General features: G+C 27.9%; 2 protein-coding genes and 1 pseudogene across 2 annotated transcripts in view; 2 read left to right on the top strand and 1 right to left on the bottom strand.

Annotated features, from left to right (window-relative positions):
* LOC123203366 overlaps positions 1 to 14,993 on the bottom strand; it is a 40,608-nt gene that overhangs the window by 19,772 nt on the left and 5,843 nt on the right. The gene's annotated exons all lie outside the window — the stretch shown is intronic.
* On the top strand, positions 2,049 to 4,767 carry LOC123202896 (annotated as a pseudogene).
* Positions 10,195 to 13,413, top strand: LOC123202895 (chlorophyllide a oxygenase, chloroplastic-like). The gene is made up of 3 exons (XM_044619047.1): positions 10,195 to 10,254; positions 10,466 to 10,741; positions 13,297 to 13,413. Exons 1-3 carry the CDS (start codon positions 10,201 to 10,203, stop codon positions 13,411 to 13,413), a joined length of 447 nt encoding a protein of 148 aa, XP_044474982.1. The 5' UTR covers positions 10,195 to 10,200.

Raw genomic sequence — 14,993 nt, 5'->3', positions numbered from 1 at the left:
TGTATTATCATGTAATTGAGTGTTATTTTATTTTTAATTCAAAATTATCTAATTATATAATGACATAGCATTTGTATACATAAATTATATATATCATTGTTACATGATACAAAAATAGCATAAATCAAATATAATATATAATATTAATCATAAAATTTTAAAGTATTAAAATATCAACTGTGATACTTTTTTAGTCATTTTCAACATCACATTTTTTTTTATCAATTTCATTATATTTTAAATTAAAAAAAAAGTCAAATAATTGAAATGAATTTATTTTTGTAGGGTCAAAAATAAATGAAAATATCTCACTATAAATATTGTAAAAGAGACCTTATATGAATAAGTAATAGTAAAATTAGACCTTTCGTTCTCATATATCATTTATAAAATGTCTTGGTTTAAAAAATCTATATAAAATAGCAAATAAAACAAAAGAGAATAATGTCATTGTCCACTTTTATTTAATCTGTTACTCTATTTGAATTTTTTAAATCATGAAATCTTTGTAATAGTATATGAAAATGAGAGTTTTGAATTCACTCTTGTTTGTTCTTATAAGATTTCTCTTATCATGTTTACATTGAGTCATTTTTTTTCTATTGAACATATATAAATGAATTCATTTTAATTATTAATTATATTTTTCCTTTAAAAAACGATAAATTTTTTAAATTCATATTAAACATCATTTCAAAAATTAATCAAAATAATTAAACTTATTTGATTTCAATTTTTTTTTATGAATGAAATAAATATAATAACTGGGAAAATATAGAAACAAATGAAAAGAATTTGAAATAGATATAGGAAATGTTTAATTAAAAAAAAAAAAAGCCAGTGGCTGTTGGGATGCTAGCCAGTAGCCGTTTGGGTGTAGAACCACTACACCCAATTTAAATTTTTTTTTTTGAAGTGTTAAAGTAACGGGCCATGTTAGTCTGACTCACCATGAGCCAAGTCTTAGGCCCACGCATGCCTCCTGTAATTCTCTCACTTGATAGGATGACCATTCAGTGACATATGAATTGGCCTATGACTTGTTTTTATAGCAGCCCAAAATTTTTCAAATTTGTGTTCGTATAATTGTGTTGGAACTGATAATTTTTACAAATACGAGAATGAAAAAATGACATAAAAATTATATAAATATAATATAATAAATAATTAAAAATATGTTTATAAAAAAATAATTATAAAATTTTAATATTAAATATATATACGAGTTTAGTATGATATATCGTCAATAATACATTTATAAAAATATGATAATATTAATCATAATTCTAAAAATAGATCTCTTTAGTAAAATCAATATAATAATTTAAATATAAAATATATAATTGATTATTAAATCAAATATAATATAATATATAATTAAAATTCTTTCATCACAATAAATATATCGTTTTATGAATTTTTTATCAAATATAAAATATGTAATTAACTAGTAAACAAACTTTAAATTATCATTTTATAAATTTTTTGTCAAATTATTATTAAAATATTATGATTTGTTAATATTTGAGTTAAAAAAATTAAACATGTATGAAAGATCCATAAAATATCTTCATAGTGTCATTAAAAATGTAAAATATACAATACAGATTTAGATAATAAAAATTTGAATTTTTTATTTTATATAATTGTGGTATTATAGTAATTAATTGAAAATATAAAAATATTATCATAGTTTACAAATTTATAAAAAAATAAAAACTTTTAAAATAACAAAAATATATATTTAATATGAAAAACATATAAAATATGCATTTGGTATGTTATAAATTTAAAAATTCAAAATAACATATTTAAATGCGAATTAAACAGAAACACTAATAATTCATGCCTTTAGTTATATTTTTACCACATAAAAGCATCTAAGCAGATTCCAATTCATACCCAACCAATTGCAATTTAAGCCATCAATCACATTCACCATCAGAATCTTCAATTTCATCAAAAATTAAGTGGCGGATAAGATTTTTTTCCATAAATAAAAAAAAGAGAACACCGCTCAAAACCCAGTTTCAAAGTCCAACAAAACGATGGGCAAAGATTTCTCAATAATCCGAGGTGGCAAGAATTCAGATATCGGGGACCCGCAAGTTTGGAGATACTCCGAGGGAGCATGTGGATGTCCAACAAGACACGTGTTCGACGACGTGTCCAAGCTTGTCCACGTGGCAACGATGGCAGGCCAACTGCGATCGCGGGCAACACCCACCAACCTCCCATCAGCAAATTTGCTTGCATTTATTCGTTCTTCCTCGCACTGTTCAAAAGCCATGAGCACTGTTGCTACTGCTGCTGTTCTGTCTCTTCCAATCTCGCTGTGTAGACCATCCAAGATTAACACTAAAAAGGCTTTTACTTTGTCTTTTTTGATTGGTTTGTTTACATGGGTAGTTTTTATTCTTGGAGAAGAACGTAGTTTTGGTGGTTAATTTGTTAGTTGAATTCGCTGCTTGTTTGAGGTGTTCAACGTTAAAAAGATGTATGTTTATTTTTATTTGTTTGTGGCTTTTTGGTAATTTTTTTTAATCTGGGTAGTTTGGAGAGGAACTTAGTTTGGGCGGCCAATATGATAGTTGAATTCGCTGCTTGCTTTTTGGTGTTGAAAGTCAAAAGGTTCGAATTTGATTTGTTTATATGATAGGTTTATCTAGGTTCCTGGTAGATTTGTTGGAATGTAACTAGATCATAGTATAATGGAGTCTTGATAGGTTTACTAGCTGGTTTTTATTTGGCCATTTGTTGAATCTGGACCAAGGTTAAGCTTATTGAATAGTTGTTTCAGTTGTGGCTTTGAAGTAGCACAACATTGGAAACGTATGAATCCCTCTTTTTGCTCTTGCTTTTGTTCTATTGAGTTATATGCATTATTGCGAGACCTAAAGAACAATGCCCTGCTTATGTTTTTGAGCAAATCATGCATTTATCAAAAAGAGAAAGGAGCTTTCATAATTTTATTAGCTTAAAGTATACCATAATAAGAGAAATCTCTATGTTTGCTGATAGAGTTCCTATGCGGTTACTGGTAATAACATTTTTTGTTTGCTTATATTGAAATTGGTGCGGGTTTATAGTGCGTTCAAGGAGAATTCAGGGTATTAGCTGTAATTGGGGAGGACAGTGGCTTAGTGGATAAGAAGAATGGATGGAGCACACTCTTGGATGCGGAGGATCCAAGGTCCAAAGTCCCTCAATGTAAAGGAAAGTTTTGCATGTGAACCAAGCACTTGAAGTTGCTAGGTACGGTATTCAGTACTGCGATTGGAAGGCTCGACAAGATGTGCCCACAATTATGCTTCTCCATGAGCAGGTCTCTGCTATTCCTGGCCTTTCTTGACTAATTACAGTTTTCTATTTCTGTTTGATTCTTAACATTGTGCGGGCATTATATTTCTTTATCATCGAAAATTATGGATATGAGCATTACATCTGAATGATCTAGAGAAACAAAAGTAGTATATTTTCAGAACGAGAATAACAGTGATAGCTGGGCTGATTTTGTCCTGGCACTATAATGAACATTTGGGAGATCTGATTGCTTCCTTGAGATGACATGCACTTTTATTGAAAATGATGTAGGTTGTTAAAGTTCTAAATCCTTTAGCATGTGATTACAAGTCCATTGGCACAATGAAGAAAGAGCTTGCTGAGTTGCAAGAAGAACTATCTCTGGCTCATAATCAGGTCTTGAAAGTTAGCAGTTGTTGATATACCATGTGACTTAAATATACTCTCTATTAATCTAAATTCTGTGATTTGGGCAGGTTGAAATTCTTGCAATTTATTAATCAAGACCTAGATGAAACAATTAAAGGCTATAATACACCCAATATATATGGAATTAATAACTGCCATCTCATAGCCAATATTCCATGAACAAAAACAGGTTCATATATCTGAAGCAAGGGCTGCCACTGCTTTCGATAAACTAGTTCACATGGAAGCATTGGTTAATGATAGGCTGTTTCAAGATAGTAACACCTTAGACTCTGATCAAAGTTGCTCATCTGCTTGTACTTCTACGCAATCGCTGGATACCATTACAGCAAAGTTGCCCTAAAAAAGCTTGAATGTCTCCGGTCTAGTTCAATCATATCATCCCCAATTGAAAAACTTCTGGTATCAAGTTGTTTCTCCTCCAATCTCAAGGATGATACCATGGTAAGTCCTTCAAAATTATGATTTTAAGGGAATTAAATACTTGATCTACAATTTTCATATCCTAAAATTACCAAGATTGTCTTCTAGTGAACTGAAGCAAGTTGAATAACTGGGGTTCTACTGTCTTTGTTTTATTTCATTAAAATTTTAATTGTTACAGCAGCTGTGTTACTTCAATATCAAATAAATTGATGTGCTTTAACAAATTTCATACTTGATGCTTTTGAATGGGGGCAGAGTGGTTGTGATGTATTGTCCAAAACTTTTACCTGCGGATATTTTGACATATATCTTACCATCTCTGTTTCAGATTCCAACTGAATGTTTTGGGGAACCGTGGGTTATCTTTCGTGGCAAAGATAAGAAACCTGGTTGTGTCCAGGATTCATGTGCACATAGAGCATGCCCTCTTCACCTTGGTTCACTAAATGAGGGTCGCATTCAATGTCCATACCATGGTTAGTTAGAACTATTCAAGATACTTGAATATTATGCACGGTTATTATTATGGACTTTATGTGTCTATAGTGACTGATACTGCTAGAAAATGAATATTGCTGACTCTTGAATATATATATATATGTTAAAACATTTTATATTCTGAAAGAACAAGAAGAAACCATCCAAGAAGAAATACAATCATATCAGCTTCTGTTATCCTCTTTTACAAATCAAATTGCACTAAATCAATCCTGTTTAAGGTGGCTAGTAATGTGGTATTATTTGTATAAAAAGACTTGGGCGTCGACTCAGAGTGAGTCTTCTTCTAGGCTGTTATATTAAAATATTGTGATTAATTATATCATTATCCATATACAGTTATTGACTAGTTGTTCGTATAGATACACACTTTTGTGAATGTAAATGGACATATATATATATATGAGATATATGATATATTATTTTGAATTAAAGATAAAATAATATTCAATCAAATAATAACATAATATATATATATCTATTTATATTCTCAAAAGTATATATACATAACATTGTTCTTTTATTAATCCATATCATATGACATTGTAGTTCCATTGTTATCTCTTTTACTTTGTCCATTATTAATATGACATGTTAATTTTTTATTTTATTTTTTTGTTATCAGAGGGTGAGAATTGGGCAAATAGGATGCTGCATTTCAAGCCAATTTTCACCATCTTAGATACTATTCAGGTTAAATCATAACATTTCAAATGCAATCTAGTTAAGATCGTACCTAATCAATATTGCTTTGTTTTTTTTTTTTCAATTAAAGAAAAAAATCTAAGTGGCTAATTCCTAAGTTGGTGAAGGAAATTGATTTGTTTGTATCTTGGGATGAAATTATTATTGACTGTATAATATATATTTTGTAAAAGTAATTTTATATGCAATTATAATAAATATCAATGATGAAAAATCACCAAGTTATAAGGTGATTTTGAATTATAAAAAAAATAAAATTTAATTATATGATAACATATTATTATTAATACCAAAATTATCCAAACTGCCAAAATATAGTTTTGCCAAAGTGGGAAATAGTTTTTATAAAACTTTGGCAAGTGGAAATATATTTTTCAACCAACTAAATTGTTTTTTTTTCAAAAAGTCCCCTATTCTACTGTTAATCCTTGTTCAGCACATGGAAAATATAATGGACAGTCATTGCCAGGTAACTTTGGCTAATTCTAATTTTTTAAAATAAACTTATTAAAATTAAATAATAATAATTTAATAAATTCCCGTATAATTAATATTTACACTTTTTTACATTTACATTTTCTATATTTTTTAGAAATATAAATTCGAGCAAAAGTTCAAATTCCATCAGAGAGTATTTCAAGAGTAAACTCTCGATTTATCTAATATTATGAGTATGAGATTAATCATTGAAATGGAGATTTAATCAATTTTGTATACTCAGTTTGTTCTAAAAAAAAGGTTATACTCAAATAAAATTTCCTCTTTAAACAAAAAAAGAAAAACAGTTGGAGTGTGGTTAACTGTGGAAACCAGAGGAAGTACTAATGTATAATCAATAGGTTTCTGAAGAGCTGGTAAGTAAACATGGTTAGAAATATAAGCAGCTTCTAGGAAGCCACCTTCCAGCTACAAGAACAAATCCTCTTAAAGGCCGACTAACGAATTGGTAATAATAGTGGCCAAGCAGATAAAACAACTTCTATTTCTTTCTAATTAGTTTCTCTGTTTACTAATTTGTCATCTTCTCCTTGTTTTTCCTTTTTCTTCCTCTCTTTCTTTATTTTATATATAAATTTTTGGGGGAAAAGACCTCCCCCAATCCTCTATGTTAGGTTTTATTTATGATTTTGAATTTAAATGGATTTATTTATTTTATGTACACATGTCAAATGGGTCAGGTCAACTTACAATCTGACAGAATCACCAAATTTTAGCCTAGTCCAACCCAACCTGATATTGTGTACAATTTATTGAAAAAATAAAAAATAAATAATAATAATTATAATATATCAAAAAATTAACAAAAAAGGCTTGGTCCTAAGTATATAAGGCCGGATTGCAAGCGTTATGTATATTGTTTTGAAATACTCTTATCTTTTTTACTCTATCCATTATTAATATGCCACATGCTGGGCAAACAACACATATGATATGGTGAAATTCGATCAAAATGCAATACAAGCCAATTTTTTGCAATTTAGATGTTATTCAAGTTAAATCGAACCATTTCAAGTACAATTTAATCGAGATTATATCTAATCAATATTGTTTTGATTATATCAATTTTTTTAATTAATTCCTAAGGGAAGGATATATGATTTCTTTATGTGTTAGAATGTAATTGATATTAATTGTATCATATATATTTTTTAAGAGTACTGTTATATGTAATTAAAATAAGTATAAATTTAGATATTAATAGAGACGGATCCAAATTTGGATTTGAAAATTTTAAATTACCCTCTTTGTATAAAAAGTGAGTATTATTCATTTAGTTTTGAAAAATGATTAGTATAATATAATTAAAGTACCAAAAGAATTATTAAAATTTCACACTGCCCTTTCTTAAATTTTACCATTTCTTAATTAATCATTTATATATTTACTTTTATTCAATTTTGACCCTTCTGTATTATATCTCTAAGTCTATCATTGAATATCAACGATAATAAATCATTAAGTTATTAGATAATTTTAGATTATAAGAAAAAAGAACTCAATTATATAATGATATATTATTATTAATACTAAAATTAATATATATTATAGATACACATAATATTACTTATGTCTATTTCATATTTTTGTATTGTCTATGCTTGTTATCAGCCAAGTGTAAATATCTGTATCCAAGAAGTGGATTCCAAACATAAAAGTGTAAATGTTAAATCTCCGTTAATAATATTTTAATATTAAATTTTTTATTTTTAATATAATAATTCTAAAATTGGCCATTAGAAATAAAATTTTAATTATTTGATGAGATCGATCACTTTAAAAGAGGATCCAATTCAAGTAAATTTTATCGTTAAAAAATAATAAAAAAATGCTCAAGTTTATTTGGAGCGTTGGTAACCAAAAATCCAATCGACTTAGCCCTCGGGGGCTGTGGAAACCAGAGGAACCAGCAGTCTTCATCGGCTGTAGTCCAAGCCAATAAAATAATTTCTATTTCTCTCTAAATAGTTTCTCTATTTCTCTTTTCACTTCTTGAGTTTTTCGATCCTCATCTCTTTGCTTTCACAGGTAGTGCTCTCATTCTTGGAAGGAAGAAAAAGATGAAAGTGATAGAGGAAGAAAGAGGGTGAAAGTGGTGAATTTAATATGCAAAAAGCTATTTTAAAATTTTGCTAATTAGTAGTGATACGATAATTTTAAAAAATAAAATAATTATAAATAATACCAAAACTTAACTTTTTAACGCATTGTTGTGATTTTTTATAACTGAGTTTATGTTTTGAATGATAGAATATGACTTATGAATTTAATGGTGGGAAAAAGTTTTTAAGTAAATGATTACATATACAAATTAAATGCAATATATATTGATGCAATCATCATAACCAATTAGTTTACACAATTTAGAGATTGCATAAGATAGATTATAATATTATTTCAAGGGTAAATTTTTTATTTACGTCTTTATTGGATGACATAAGATATCTGTATTCATAGTCTATTTACTAATTTATTATTTTCTTTTTGTTTTTTTTTTTTTTAGCTAAAGAACTTATTCCCACCTAACTATTACACTTTTCTCAAGTTTCTACTATTTATCTTTTAAAAACTAAAATATTCTTATATTTGTTAAATTTTACTATTAAGATTAAAGAAAAAATATATTATTTAGCTAAAAATATAAAAAAAACAAAAAATTTATCATATATTTTTTTTAGATTTAAAAATGTAATAATTTTATCTTATCTTGTTTTAAAATGTTACTTTTTTTTTTAATTTAGTGTTTTCATCTTTTTTTCATTCATCACACCTCCAAATTTTAAAAATTTCAGTTTGCCTCCTTATCAATTATATATTACTCCTCTCTCGGTCCCTATCTAGGGTCTTCAACTTCAGACTTATTTAAATTTATGTTATGTAATGATTAACATAGTTACCGGATAATTATTGTGACATACGGTTCGACCAATGACTTTTTTTATATTTTTAGAAGCCGAGATTCCCAAATTTGTGCCCAGCCACCCATAAGTTTGTTAGCATATTCCAATTCATATCTAACCTGTTGCAATTTAAGCCATCAATCCCACTCACCATCAAAGTCAACAATTTGATCAAAAATTAAGTGACGGATAAGACTTTTTCCATCTAAATTAAAAAAAAAAAACTGCTCAAAAACTTCTTTCAAAGTCCTACAAAGCGATGGAAGAAGATATCTCAATAAACTGAGGCGGCAAGAATTCAGATATCTAGGACCCGCAAGTTTGGTGGTACTCCCTCCCCGACCGAGGGCTTATGTGGATGTCCAACAAGACACTTGTGCCACCGAAGTGTCCATGCTTGTCCATGTGGTATACGATGGCAGGCCAACTGTGATCGCGGGCTACACCATCCTCTCATAAGCAAATTTGCTTATATTCTTTTTTTGAAAAATTAAAATTTTTACCCTTATTTGGTCCTACGTATACATTGATACCACACTTTTTACATTCCAAACATTTTTATTATTTTATATGATAGGATGTCTAAATTATCCTTATCTTTAACTTTGAGAAACTAAAATAAAGTTTACAGTATTTCTTGCTTTTAATGCACTATAGAGAGAGAAAACATATATAGATATTTAGTATCAGTATTTGAAACAAGATTTATATATATGTGTTAGATAAGATCAAGTGAATTTAAAATTGTTGAGTTTAAATTTTTTTAGATTAAATGTATAAAAATTGTAAATTCAATTGATCTTATCTACCAAAATTTTGGTTGGCGTCAATCTCATATTAAAGCAGCACATGAAAAGATAATCCAAAAAACCATCCATGAAGAGCATGCACTGAAGTACTTGATATTGAATATACAAAGAATACATCAATATATATATTCCAAGAATCAAAATAAAAATAAATTGAATATTCACGTGGGCTTGCAAGGAATAATTTTAAAATTTTCAAAAGCTTGCAGGGAATAACTTAACTTGCAGAGGAGAGATACTACAAATTGAAGGGGTTGGCACAGCTTTTTCGCCAACCCCTTTATTTTTTATTTAAATAAATTTTTTATTTTGACTTTATTTAATTTTTATTTAAATAAATATATATATTTTGTTATAAATATTTATATACTATGGCAGTAACTATTGATAAACAGTAACTTTCGAAAAAGAATAATAACTTTTGAAAACTTTTTAAATTTAAATTTTTGTATTTTATAATCATTAATATATTAAATATAAAATAATTAAAATAATATGAAATAACAATATTAAAAATAACGGGAAATTGAGTGAGATGGAAGGAGAAAAAACAATGCGGGGGTTTGGCGCCAACCCCTGCTTCCTTAAGATGATACACACTTCTGACACATGATTACATATCCATTGGCACAATGAGGAAAGAGCTTGCTGAGTTGCAAGAAGAACTATCTCTGGCTCATAATAAGGTCTGGAAAGTCAACAATTGCTGATATATCATGTGACTTAAATGTACTTTAACAATTTCTATTAATCTGAATTCTGTGACTTGGGTAGATTGAAATTCTTTCCGTTTTATTAATCAAACCCACATGTGACAATTAAAGGTTAAAAAGACACCCAATATATTTGGAATTTATAACTGCCATCTCATAGCCAATTTTCCGTGAAGAAAAACAGGTTCATATATCTGAAGCAAGGGTTGCCACTGCTTTGGATAAACTAACTCACATGGAAACATTGGTTAATGATAGGCTGTTACAAGATAGAAACACCTCAGAATCTGATCAAAGTTGCTCTTCTCCTTATACTTCTACGCAATCGCTGGATACCATTAAAGCAAAGTTGCCTCGGAAAAGCTTGAATGTCTTCGGTCCAGTTCAATCTTATCGTCCCCAATTGAAAAACTTCTGGTATCCTGTTGCTTTCTCCTCCAATCTCAAGGATGATACTACGGTAAATCCTTCACAATTATGATTTTAAGTGAAAGAAATACTTGATCTGCAAATTTCATGTCCTAAAACTACCAAGATTGTCGACCTCCATGTATAGTGCTATCAACCGTTGGGATATCAAAACCGTGGCTTTTATTCGAATCTGTTGGGATGGGGTGGTAGTTATGGTGAGAAGACTAGCGTTGGCAGATGGATTTTTTTTTTCTGATTTCGACCTTTGGTCTGTTAGTCACCCGTAAAGTTATACCCACCCGTGAATTATGATGGATCCGACCCGAATGCATGAGTATCCGTTTTGATCCCGATCAAAATTATATTTCTTAAGAAAAGCATAACTCAAAAGATAATATTTGTTTATTCTTTTTTTGCAGCGAAAAGAGGCTCAGAGATAAAATTTATGTTTTATGTTTTCCGTTTTCGAAAAACAGTATTTGAAAATAATAACAGTAAACATGCGTTTAATATTATTTTTTATAATAAATATAAAATATTGTGGTATAATAGACAATCATAATATATAAATTTTATAGTTTTAAAAAATTGGATTGGATCAATCGATCCAATCAGTTAAATTGTTAATTACTATTCAAACTGATTGAAAAATATATCAAATTAAGTGTGACTCGGTCAATATTAAAAATTGAATTTCTTTTTTAAGAATTCATTACAAAAACTTGAACCAAAATTTTTATTTATTATATTTGAATATATACACCATCAAACTAAACTTATTTAACGTTAAGTAAATCAAATTATATAATTAGTTATAAATTGTACAAAATTTTTTTAATATTATTTTTAAATAGTTAACCGATCTAATCATTGATTAATTGATCCAATCATGGATTGAACCGGACTATCTTTTTCATTGGATCAATATTTGATCTGGGTCTAAAAACATTTATAAATTTTTTTTATATTTTATGTTTTTAATAACTTAGTTATGAGATTTTTGGCTGTTTTAATTGTATTAAAAAATAAAAATAATGTGAATAAGTATTACATATTTTTACAGGATGAAATAGAATAAAAACTTTGGGTGATCAACAAATCGCGAAGGAATTGAAATCATTTAATATTCAAATTTTAGTTTTGGTTTTTATTTGAAACCAATTAACCTAGGGTTGTGGTAAATTATCCAGGGGTTATTGAAAAACATTCAATTAATATTCCTCGTTAACAAAGTCTTGTACTCCAACTCCAAAATAGAAATTTTGAGTGCTTAAGATTGTTGTCAACTAAGAAGCATGAAATCATTAGTAGGGGATGGCTTCCAGGTTTTTGAAAGATTTCAGATATGGAAACACTCCAACACTTGTACAATCAATACATGTTGGCAATGTTTCTAAAAAATATGTAAAATTTTGAAGTGTGTTTTTGTTTGAGAAACACGTTTCTTCAAATTAAAAAAGAAAACTAGAGTATTTTTCTTCTCCAATATATGTTATTTTTTCTAATTATGCCACACATTTTCTTTTACAATTTCTTGGATTACCACTTCTTTCAAGATATTTTCTTTGAATTTCACAAGTATCTTGTTAAACTGCTTTTTACCAATTTTTTTAGTAACGTTTGATTCAAGTACTCAAAAATTTCTTTAATACTTTATTTTTTTATTATTGATATTACTTTTGTTTGATTTACTAAATAATAAAAATGATGTGACGGTTAATATCAGGAATCATTTGATTACCATCTTTATATGGTATTAAAAAATTACTAGGTTAATCTTATTTTATTATAATTCTATCCGAATTTATTAATTTTTAGAATAAAAATACTTTAATTTTCACTTAATATAACAATAAACATGAAGAATATTTTAGAATAATCATACTTAAAGATATTTAAGTAAAAAATAATTTAGTATTATTTTATTAAGTCAAACAAAACACAATAATTTTTTACATATATTTTTATCAAATATAGTAATAATTTATACTCAATAATATTTTAAGTAATTTAGTTTTATTTGATGTATTAACAAAATTCCACTTGCTAAATTTTGACCCAAATATCTACTTACTATTAGTTTAGAGTTTAAATAACTGATTTATCCTTTTTGGTATTAAATAAAATACCCTTATCAATTAATTTAGTTAAAAGTATTGATTTCAACTATTTAATTTAGTAACTGAATTTAAATTACTGATTTACCCTTAATAATGTAATGTCCAAATTATATAAAGGGACTCAGCATTCTGTTATTTTCTTAAATTCATTATCCCAAGTGATTTTTCAAATCAAGTGAGCAGAACAACAGGTGAAACAAGCTAACAAGAACACAACAGTAGCATGTAAATGCTTCTGTGCATAATCTGCTGCTAAACGACCTTCATGTCCATCATATATTGCAAAATGCGCACATCTACAAATTTAAACATTATATATTTACTTATCACAACAAAACCAAACTATATGCAGTATAATGAAAAAAAAAAAAAAATCGGTGTAGGCATCTGCTATGAAGCGTCCTCCATAGTGGGACTCGACCCTCTATCTTCGACTGCATCAACTTCTATTTCAATAAACGATCCTGATTTTTCAACTTTTCAGATTGAAGTCGAAGTTACATTTGCGCTTGTGCTGCTGGCTCTGGCTTTCACTCATTCTGGAATAGTGTTTCGTTCAATGAAAGAAAAGGTGTATGCGAGATTTATTATTTTCTCTTGAAACAAACGGAGATGATGGGAAATGTGGTGTTTTAACGCAGCGGAATTGATTTTAATATGGACGAGAGTTAGAATAGGCCTTTGGATTTGGTAAGAAAGTTGGTGGGAGATTTGATTTTGATTCAGAAATAAAAATTTAAAATTTTGAAAGGTAATGAGATTTGTATTATAATAATATACATTGAAAATTAGATTTTTATTATTGCACAAATTATCTATTTTACTCTTACTCCTAATAAAAATTATTAACAATATCAATTTATAAATGAATATTTGAGTTTTTAAAATTTTGAAAATGAAATTTTGCCAATTCGTCAAACCTTGTGTGGGAATAAGTCTTTATGGCCTATTTTTTATGATAAAAGATTTTTCAACCTCACCCTTAATCTATAAAAAAGAAAAAAAAAATCCTACTTTCTTTGATCAGGAAGTTGGTGTAGAAAGGTGGTGTGGGTAACATAAGATAACAGGCGAACTCTCCATTTCTTCTTGCTTGACCTTCAATTCCTCTTGCATGTGTTTACATATTCAGACAGCTGTAAAATTCTTCACAAATATGAGTGTCTGATTTTATTTATTTTTTAATTAAATTTTTATACTTAAGTTTATTTTTGTTGGAGACTCAAATAAAGAATAAAGAAAAATAGTCTCACATCTAATAAATAGAACATAAGAAAGTAGTATATAAGTGTGTAGATTAGACTTTAACACAAGCCAATTGATTTTGTGTAATATGAGTTTCAATCTTCACACTTGTAAACTTAATTTATATTTCTGATACGGTATCAGAGTACGAGTCAAACGGGGGGATTAACAGTCTAAGTGTTTCTTGGATACAAGTGACAATGTATTCAATGAGGGTGTCGAAGACTCAAATAAAGAATAAAGAGAGAGAGTCTCACATCTAATAAATAGAACATAAGAAAGTGGTATATAAGTGTGTGGATTGACCTTAACACAAGCCAATTGGTTTTGTGTAATATGAGTTTCAATCTTCACACTTGTAAACCTAATTTATATTTTTGACAATTTTTGTATCTTTGTGGATATATTTATGTCAAATTACTCATCATGTTTTATTTTAAATTAATTTAATAATTAATATAAAAGATTACATGCGTGTGAAAATATTAAGCGGACAATTTCAAGTCTCCCAATCCTTTCAAAAGAAAACATGTCATTTGAAAGAGTCTCTTTACCACTTAGAGCCCTAACTTATTCTTGGTGAACTAAGTTAGCATGAATTTTACCTCACATATTAAAGTCACATTCCCCATCAAATCTTTCAATATAAATCCTTGTTTGACCTATTGTTTCAATCATAATAATATATAAGTTCTTTTCTTAAAGCAAAAGAAAATAAGAAATGACATAATACCATAAAAAGAAAATATCCAAAATGGTTTGTTGGTTTCTTTAAAGATCAATAAATTCATTTTCTAGTAATTACATCATGCAAAAAATTATTTAAATCATAAAGAAATATTACAATTTATGATATAAAAAAACATAAAATTTTCTTGTAATACAACAAACCCTAGTAGAGAAAAATAAGTAAATAATTGGTAGAATTCTATCTTA

The sequence above is a fragment of the Mangifera indica genome, chromosome 19, assembly GCF_011075055.1.
Source record: "Mangifera indica cultivar Alphonso chromosome 19, CATAS_Mindica_2.1, whole genome shotgun sequence".
In the NCBI taxonomy this organism is placed as follows: domain Eukaryota; kingdom Viridiplantae; phylum Streptophyta; class Magnoliopsida; order Sapindales; family Anacardiaceae; genus Mangifera; species Mangifera indica.
Note: the sequence above shows the minus strand (reverse complement) of the source record. Positions and strands in the feature narration are given on the sequence as shown.

What these genes read in the sequence shown, in the direction of transcription:
- LOC123202895 (XM_044619047.1), top strand. Translation starts at nt 10,201, where the DNA reads ATGAGGAAAGAGCTTGCTGAGTTGCAAGAAGAACTATCTCTGGCTCAT. An exon ending in TATCTCTGGCTCATAATAAG is followed by an intron (nt 10,255 to 10,465) that starts GTCTGGAAAGTC and finishes GAAGAAAAACAG; the next exon opens with GTTCATATATCTGAAGCAAG. An exon ending in ATCTCAAGGATGATACTACG is followed by an intron (nt 10,742 to 13,296) that starts GTAAATCCTTCA and finishes TCAACTTTTCAG; the next exon opens with ATTGAAGTCGAAGTTACATT.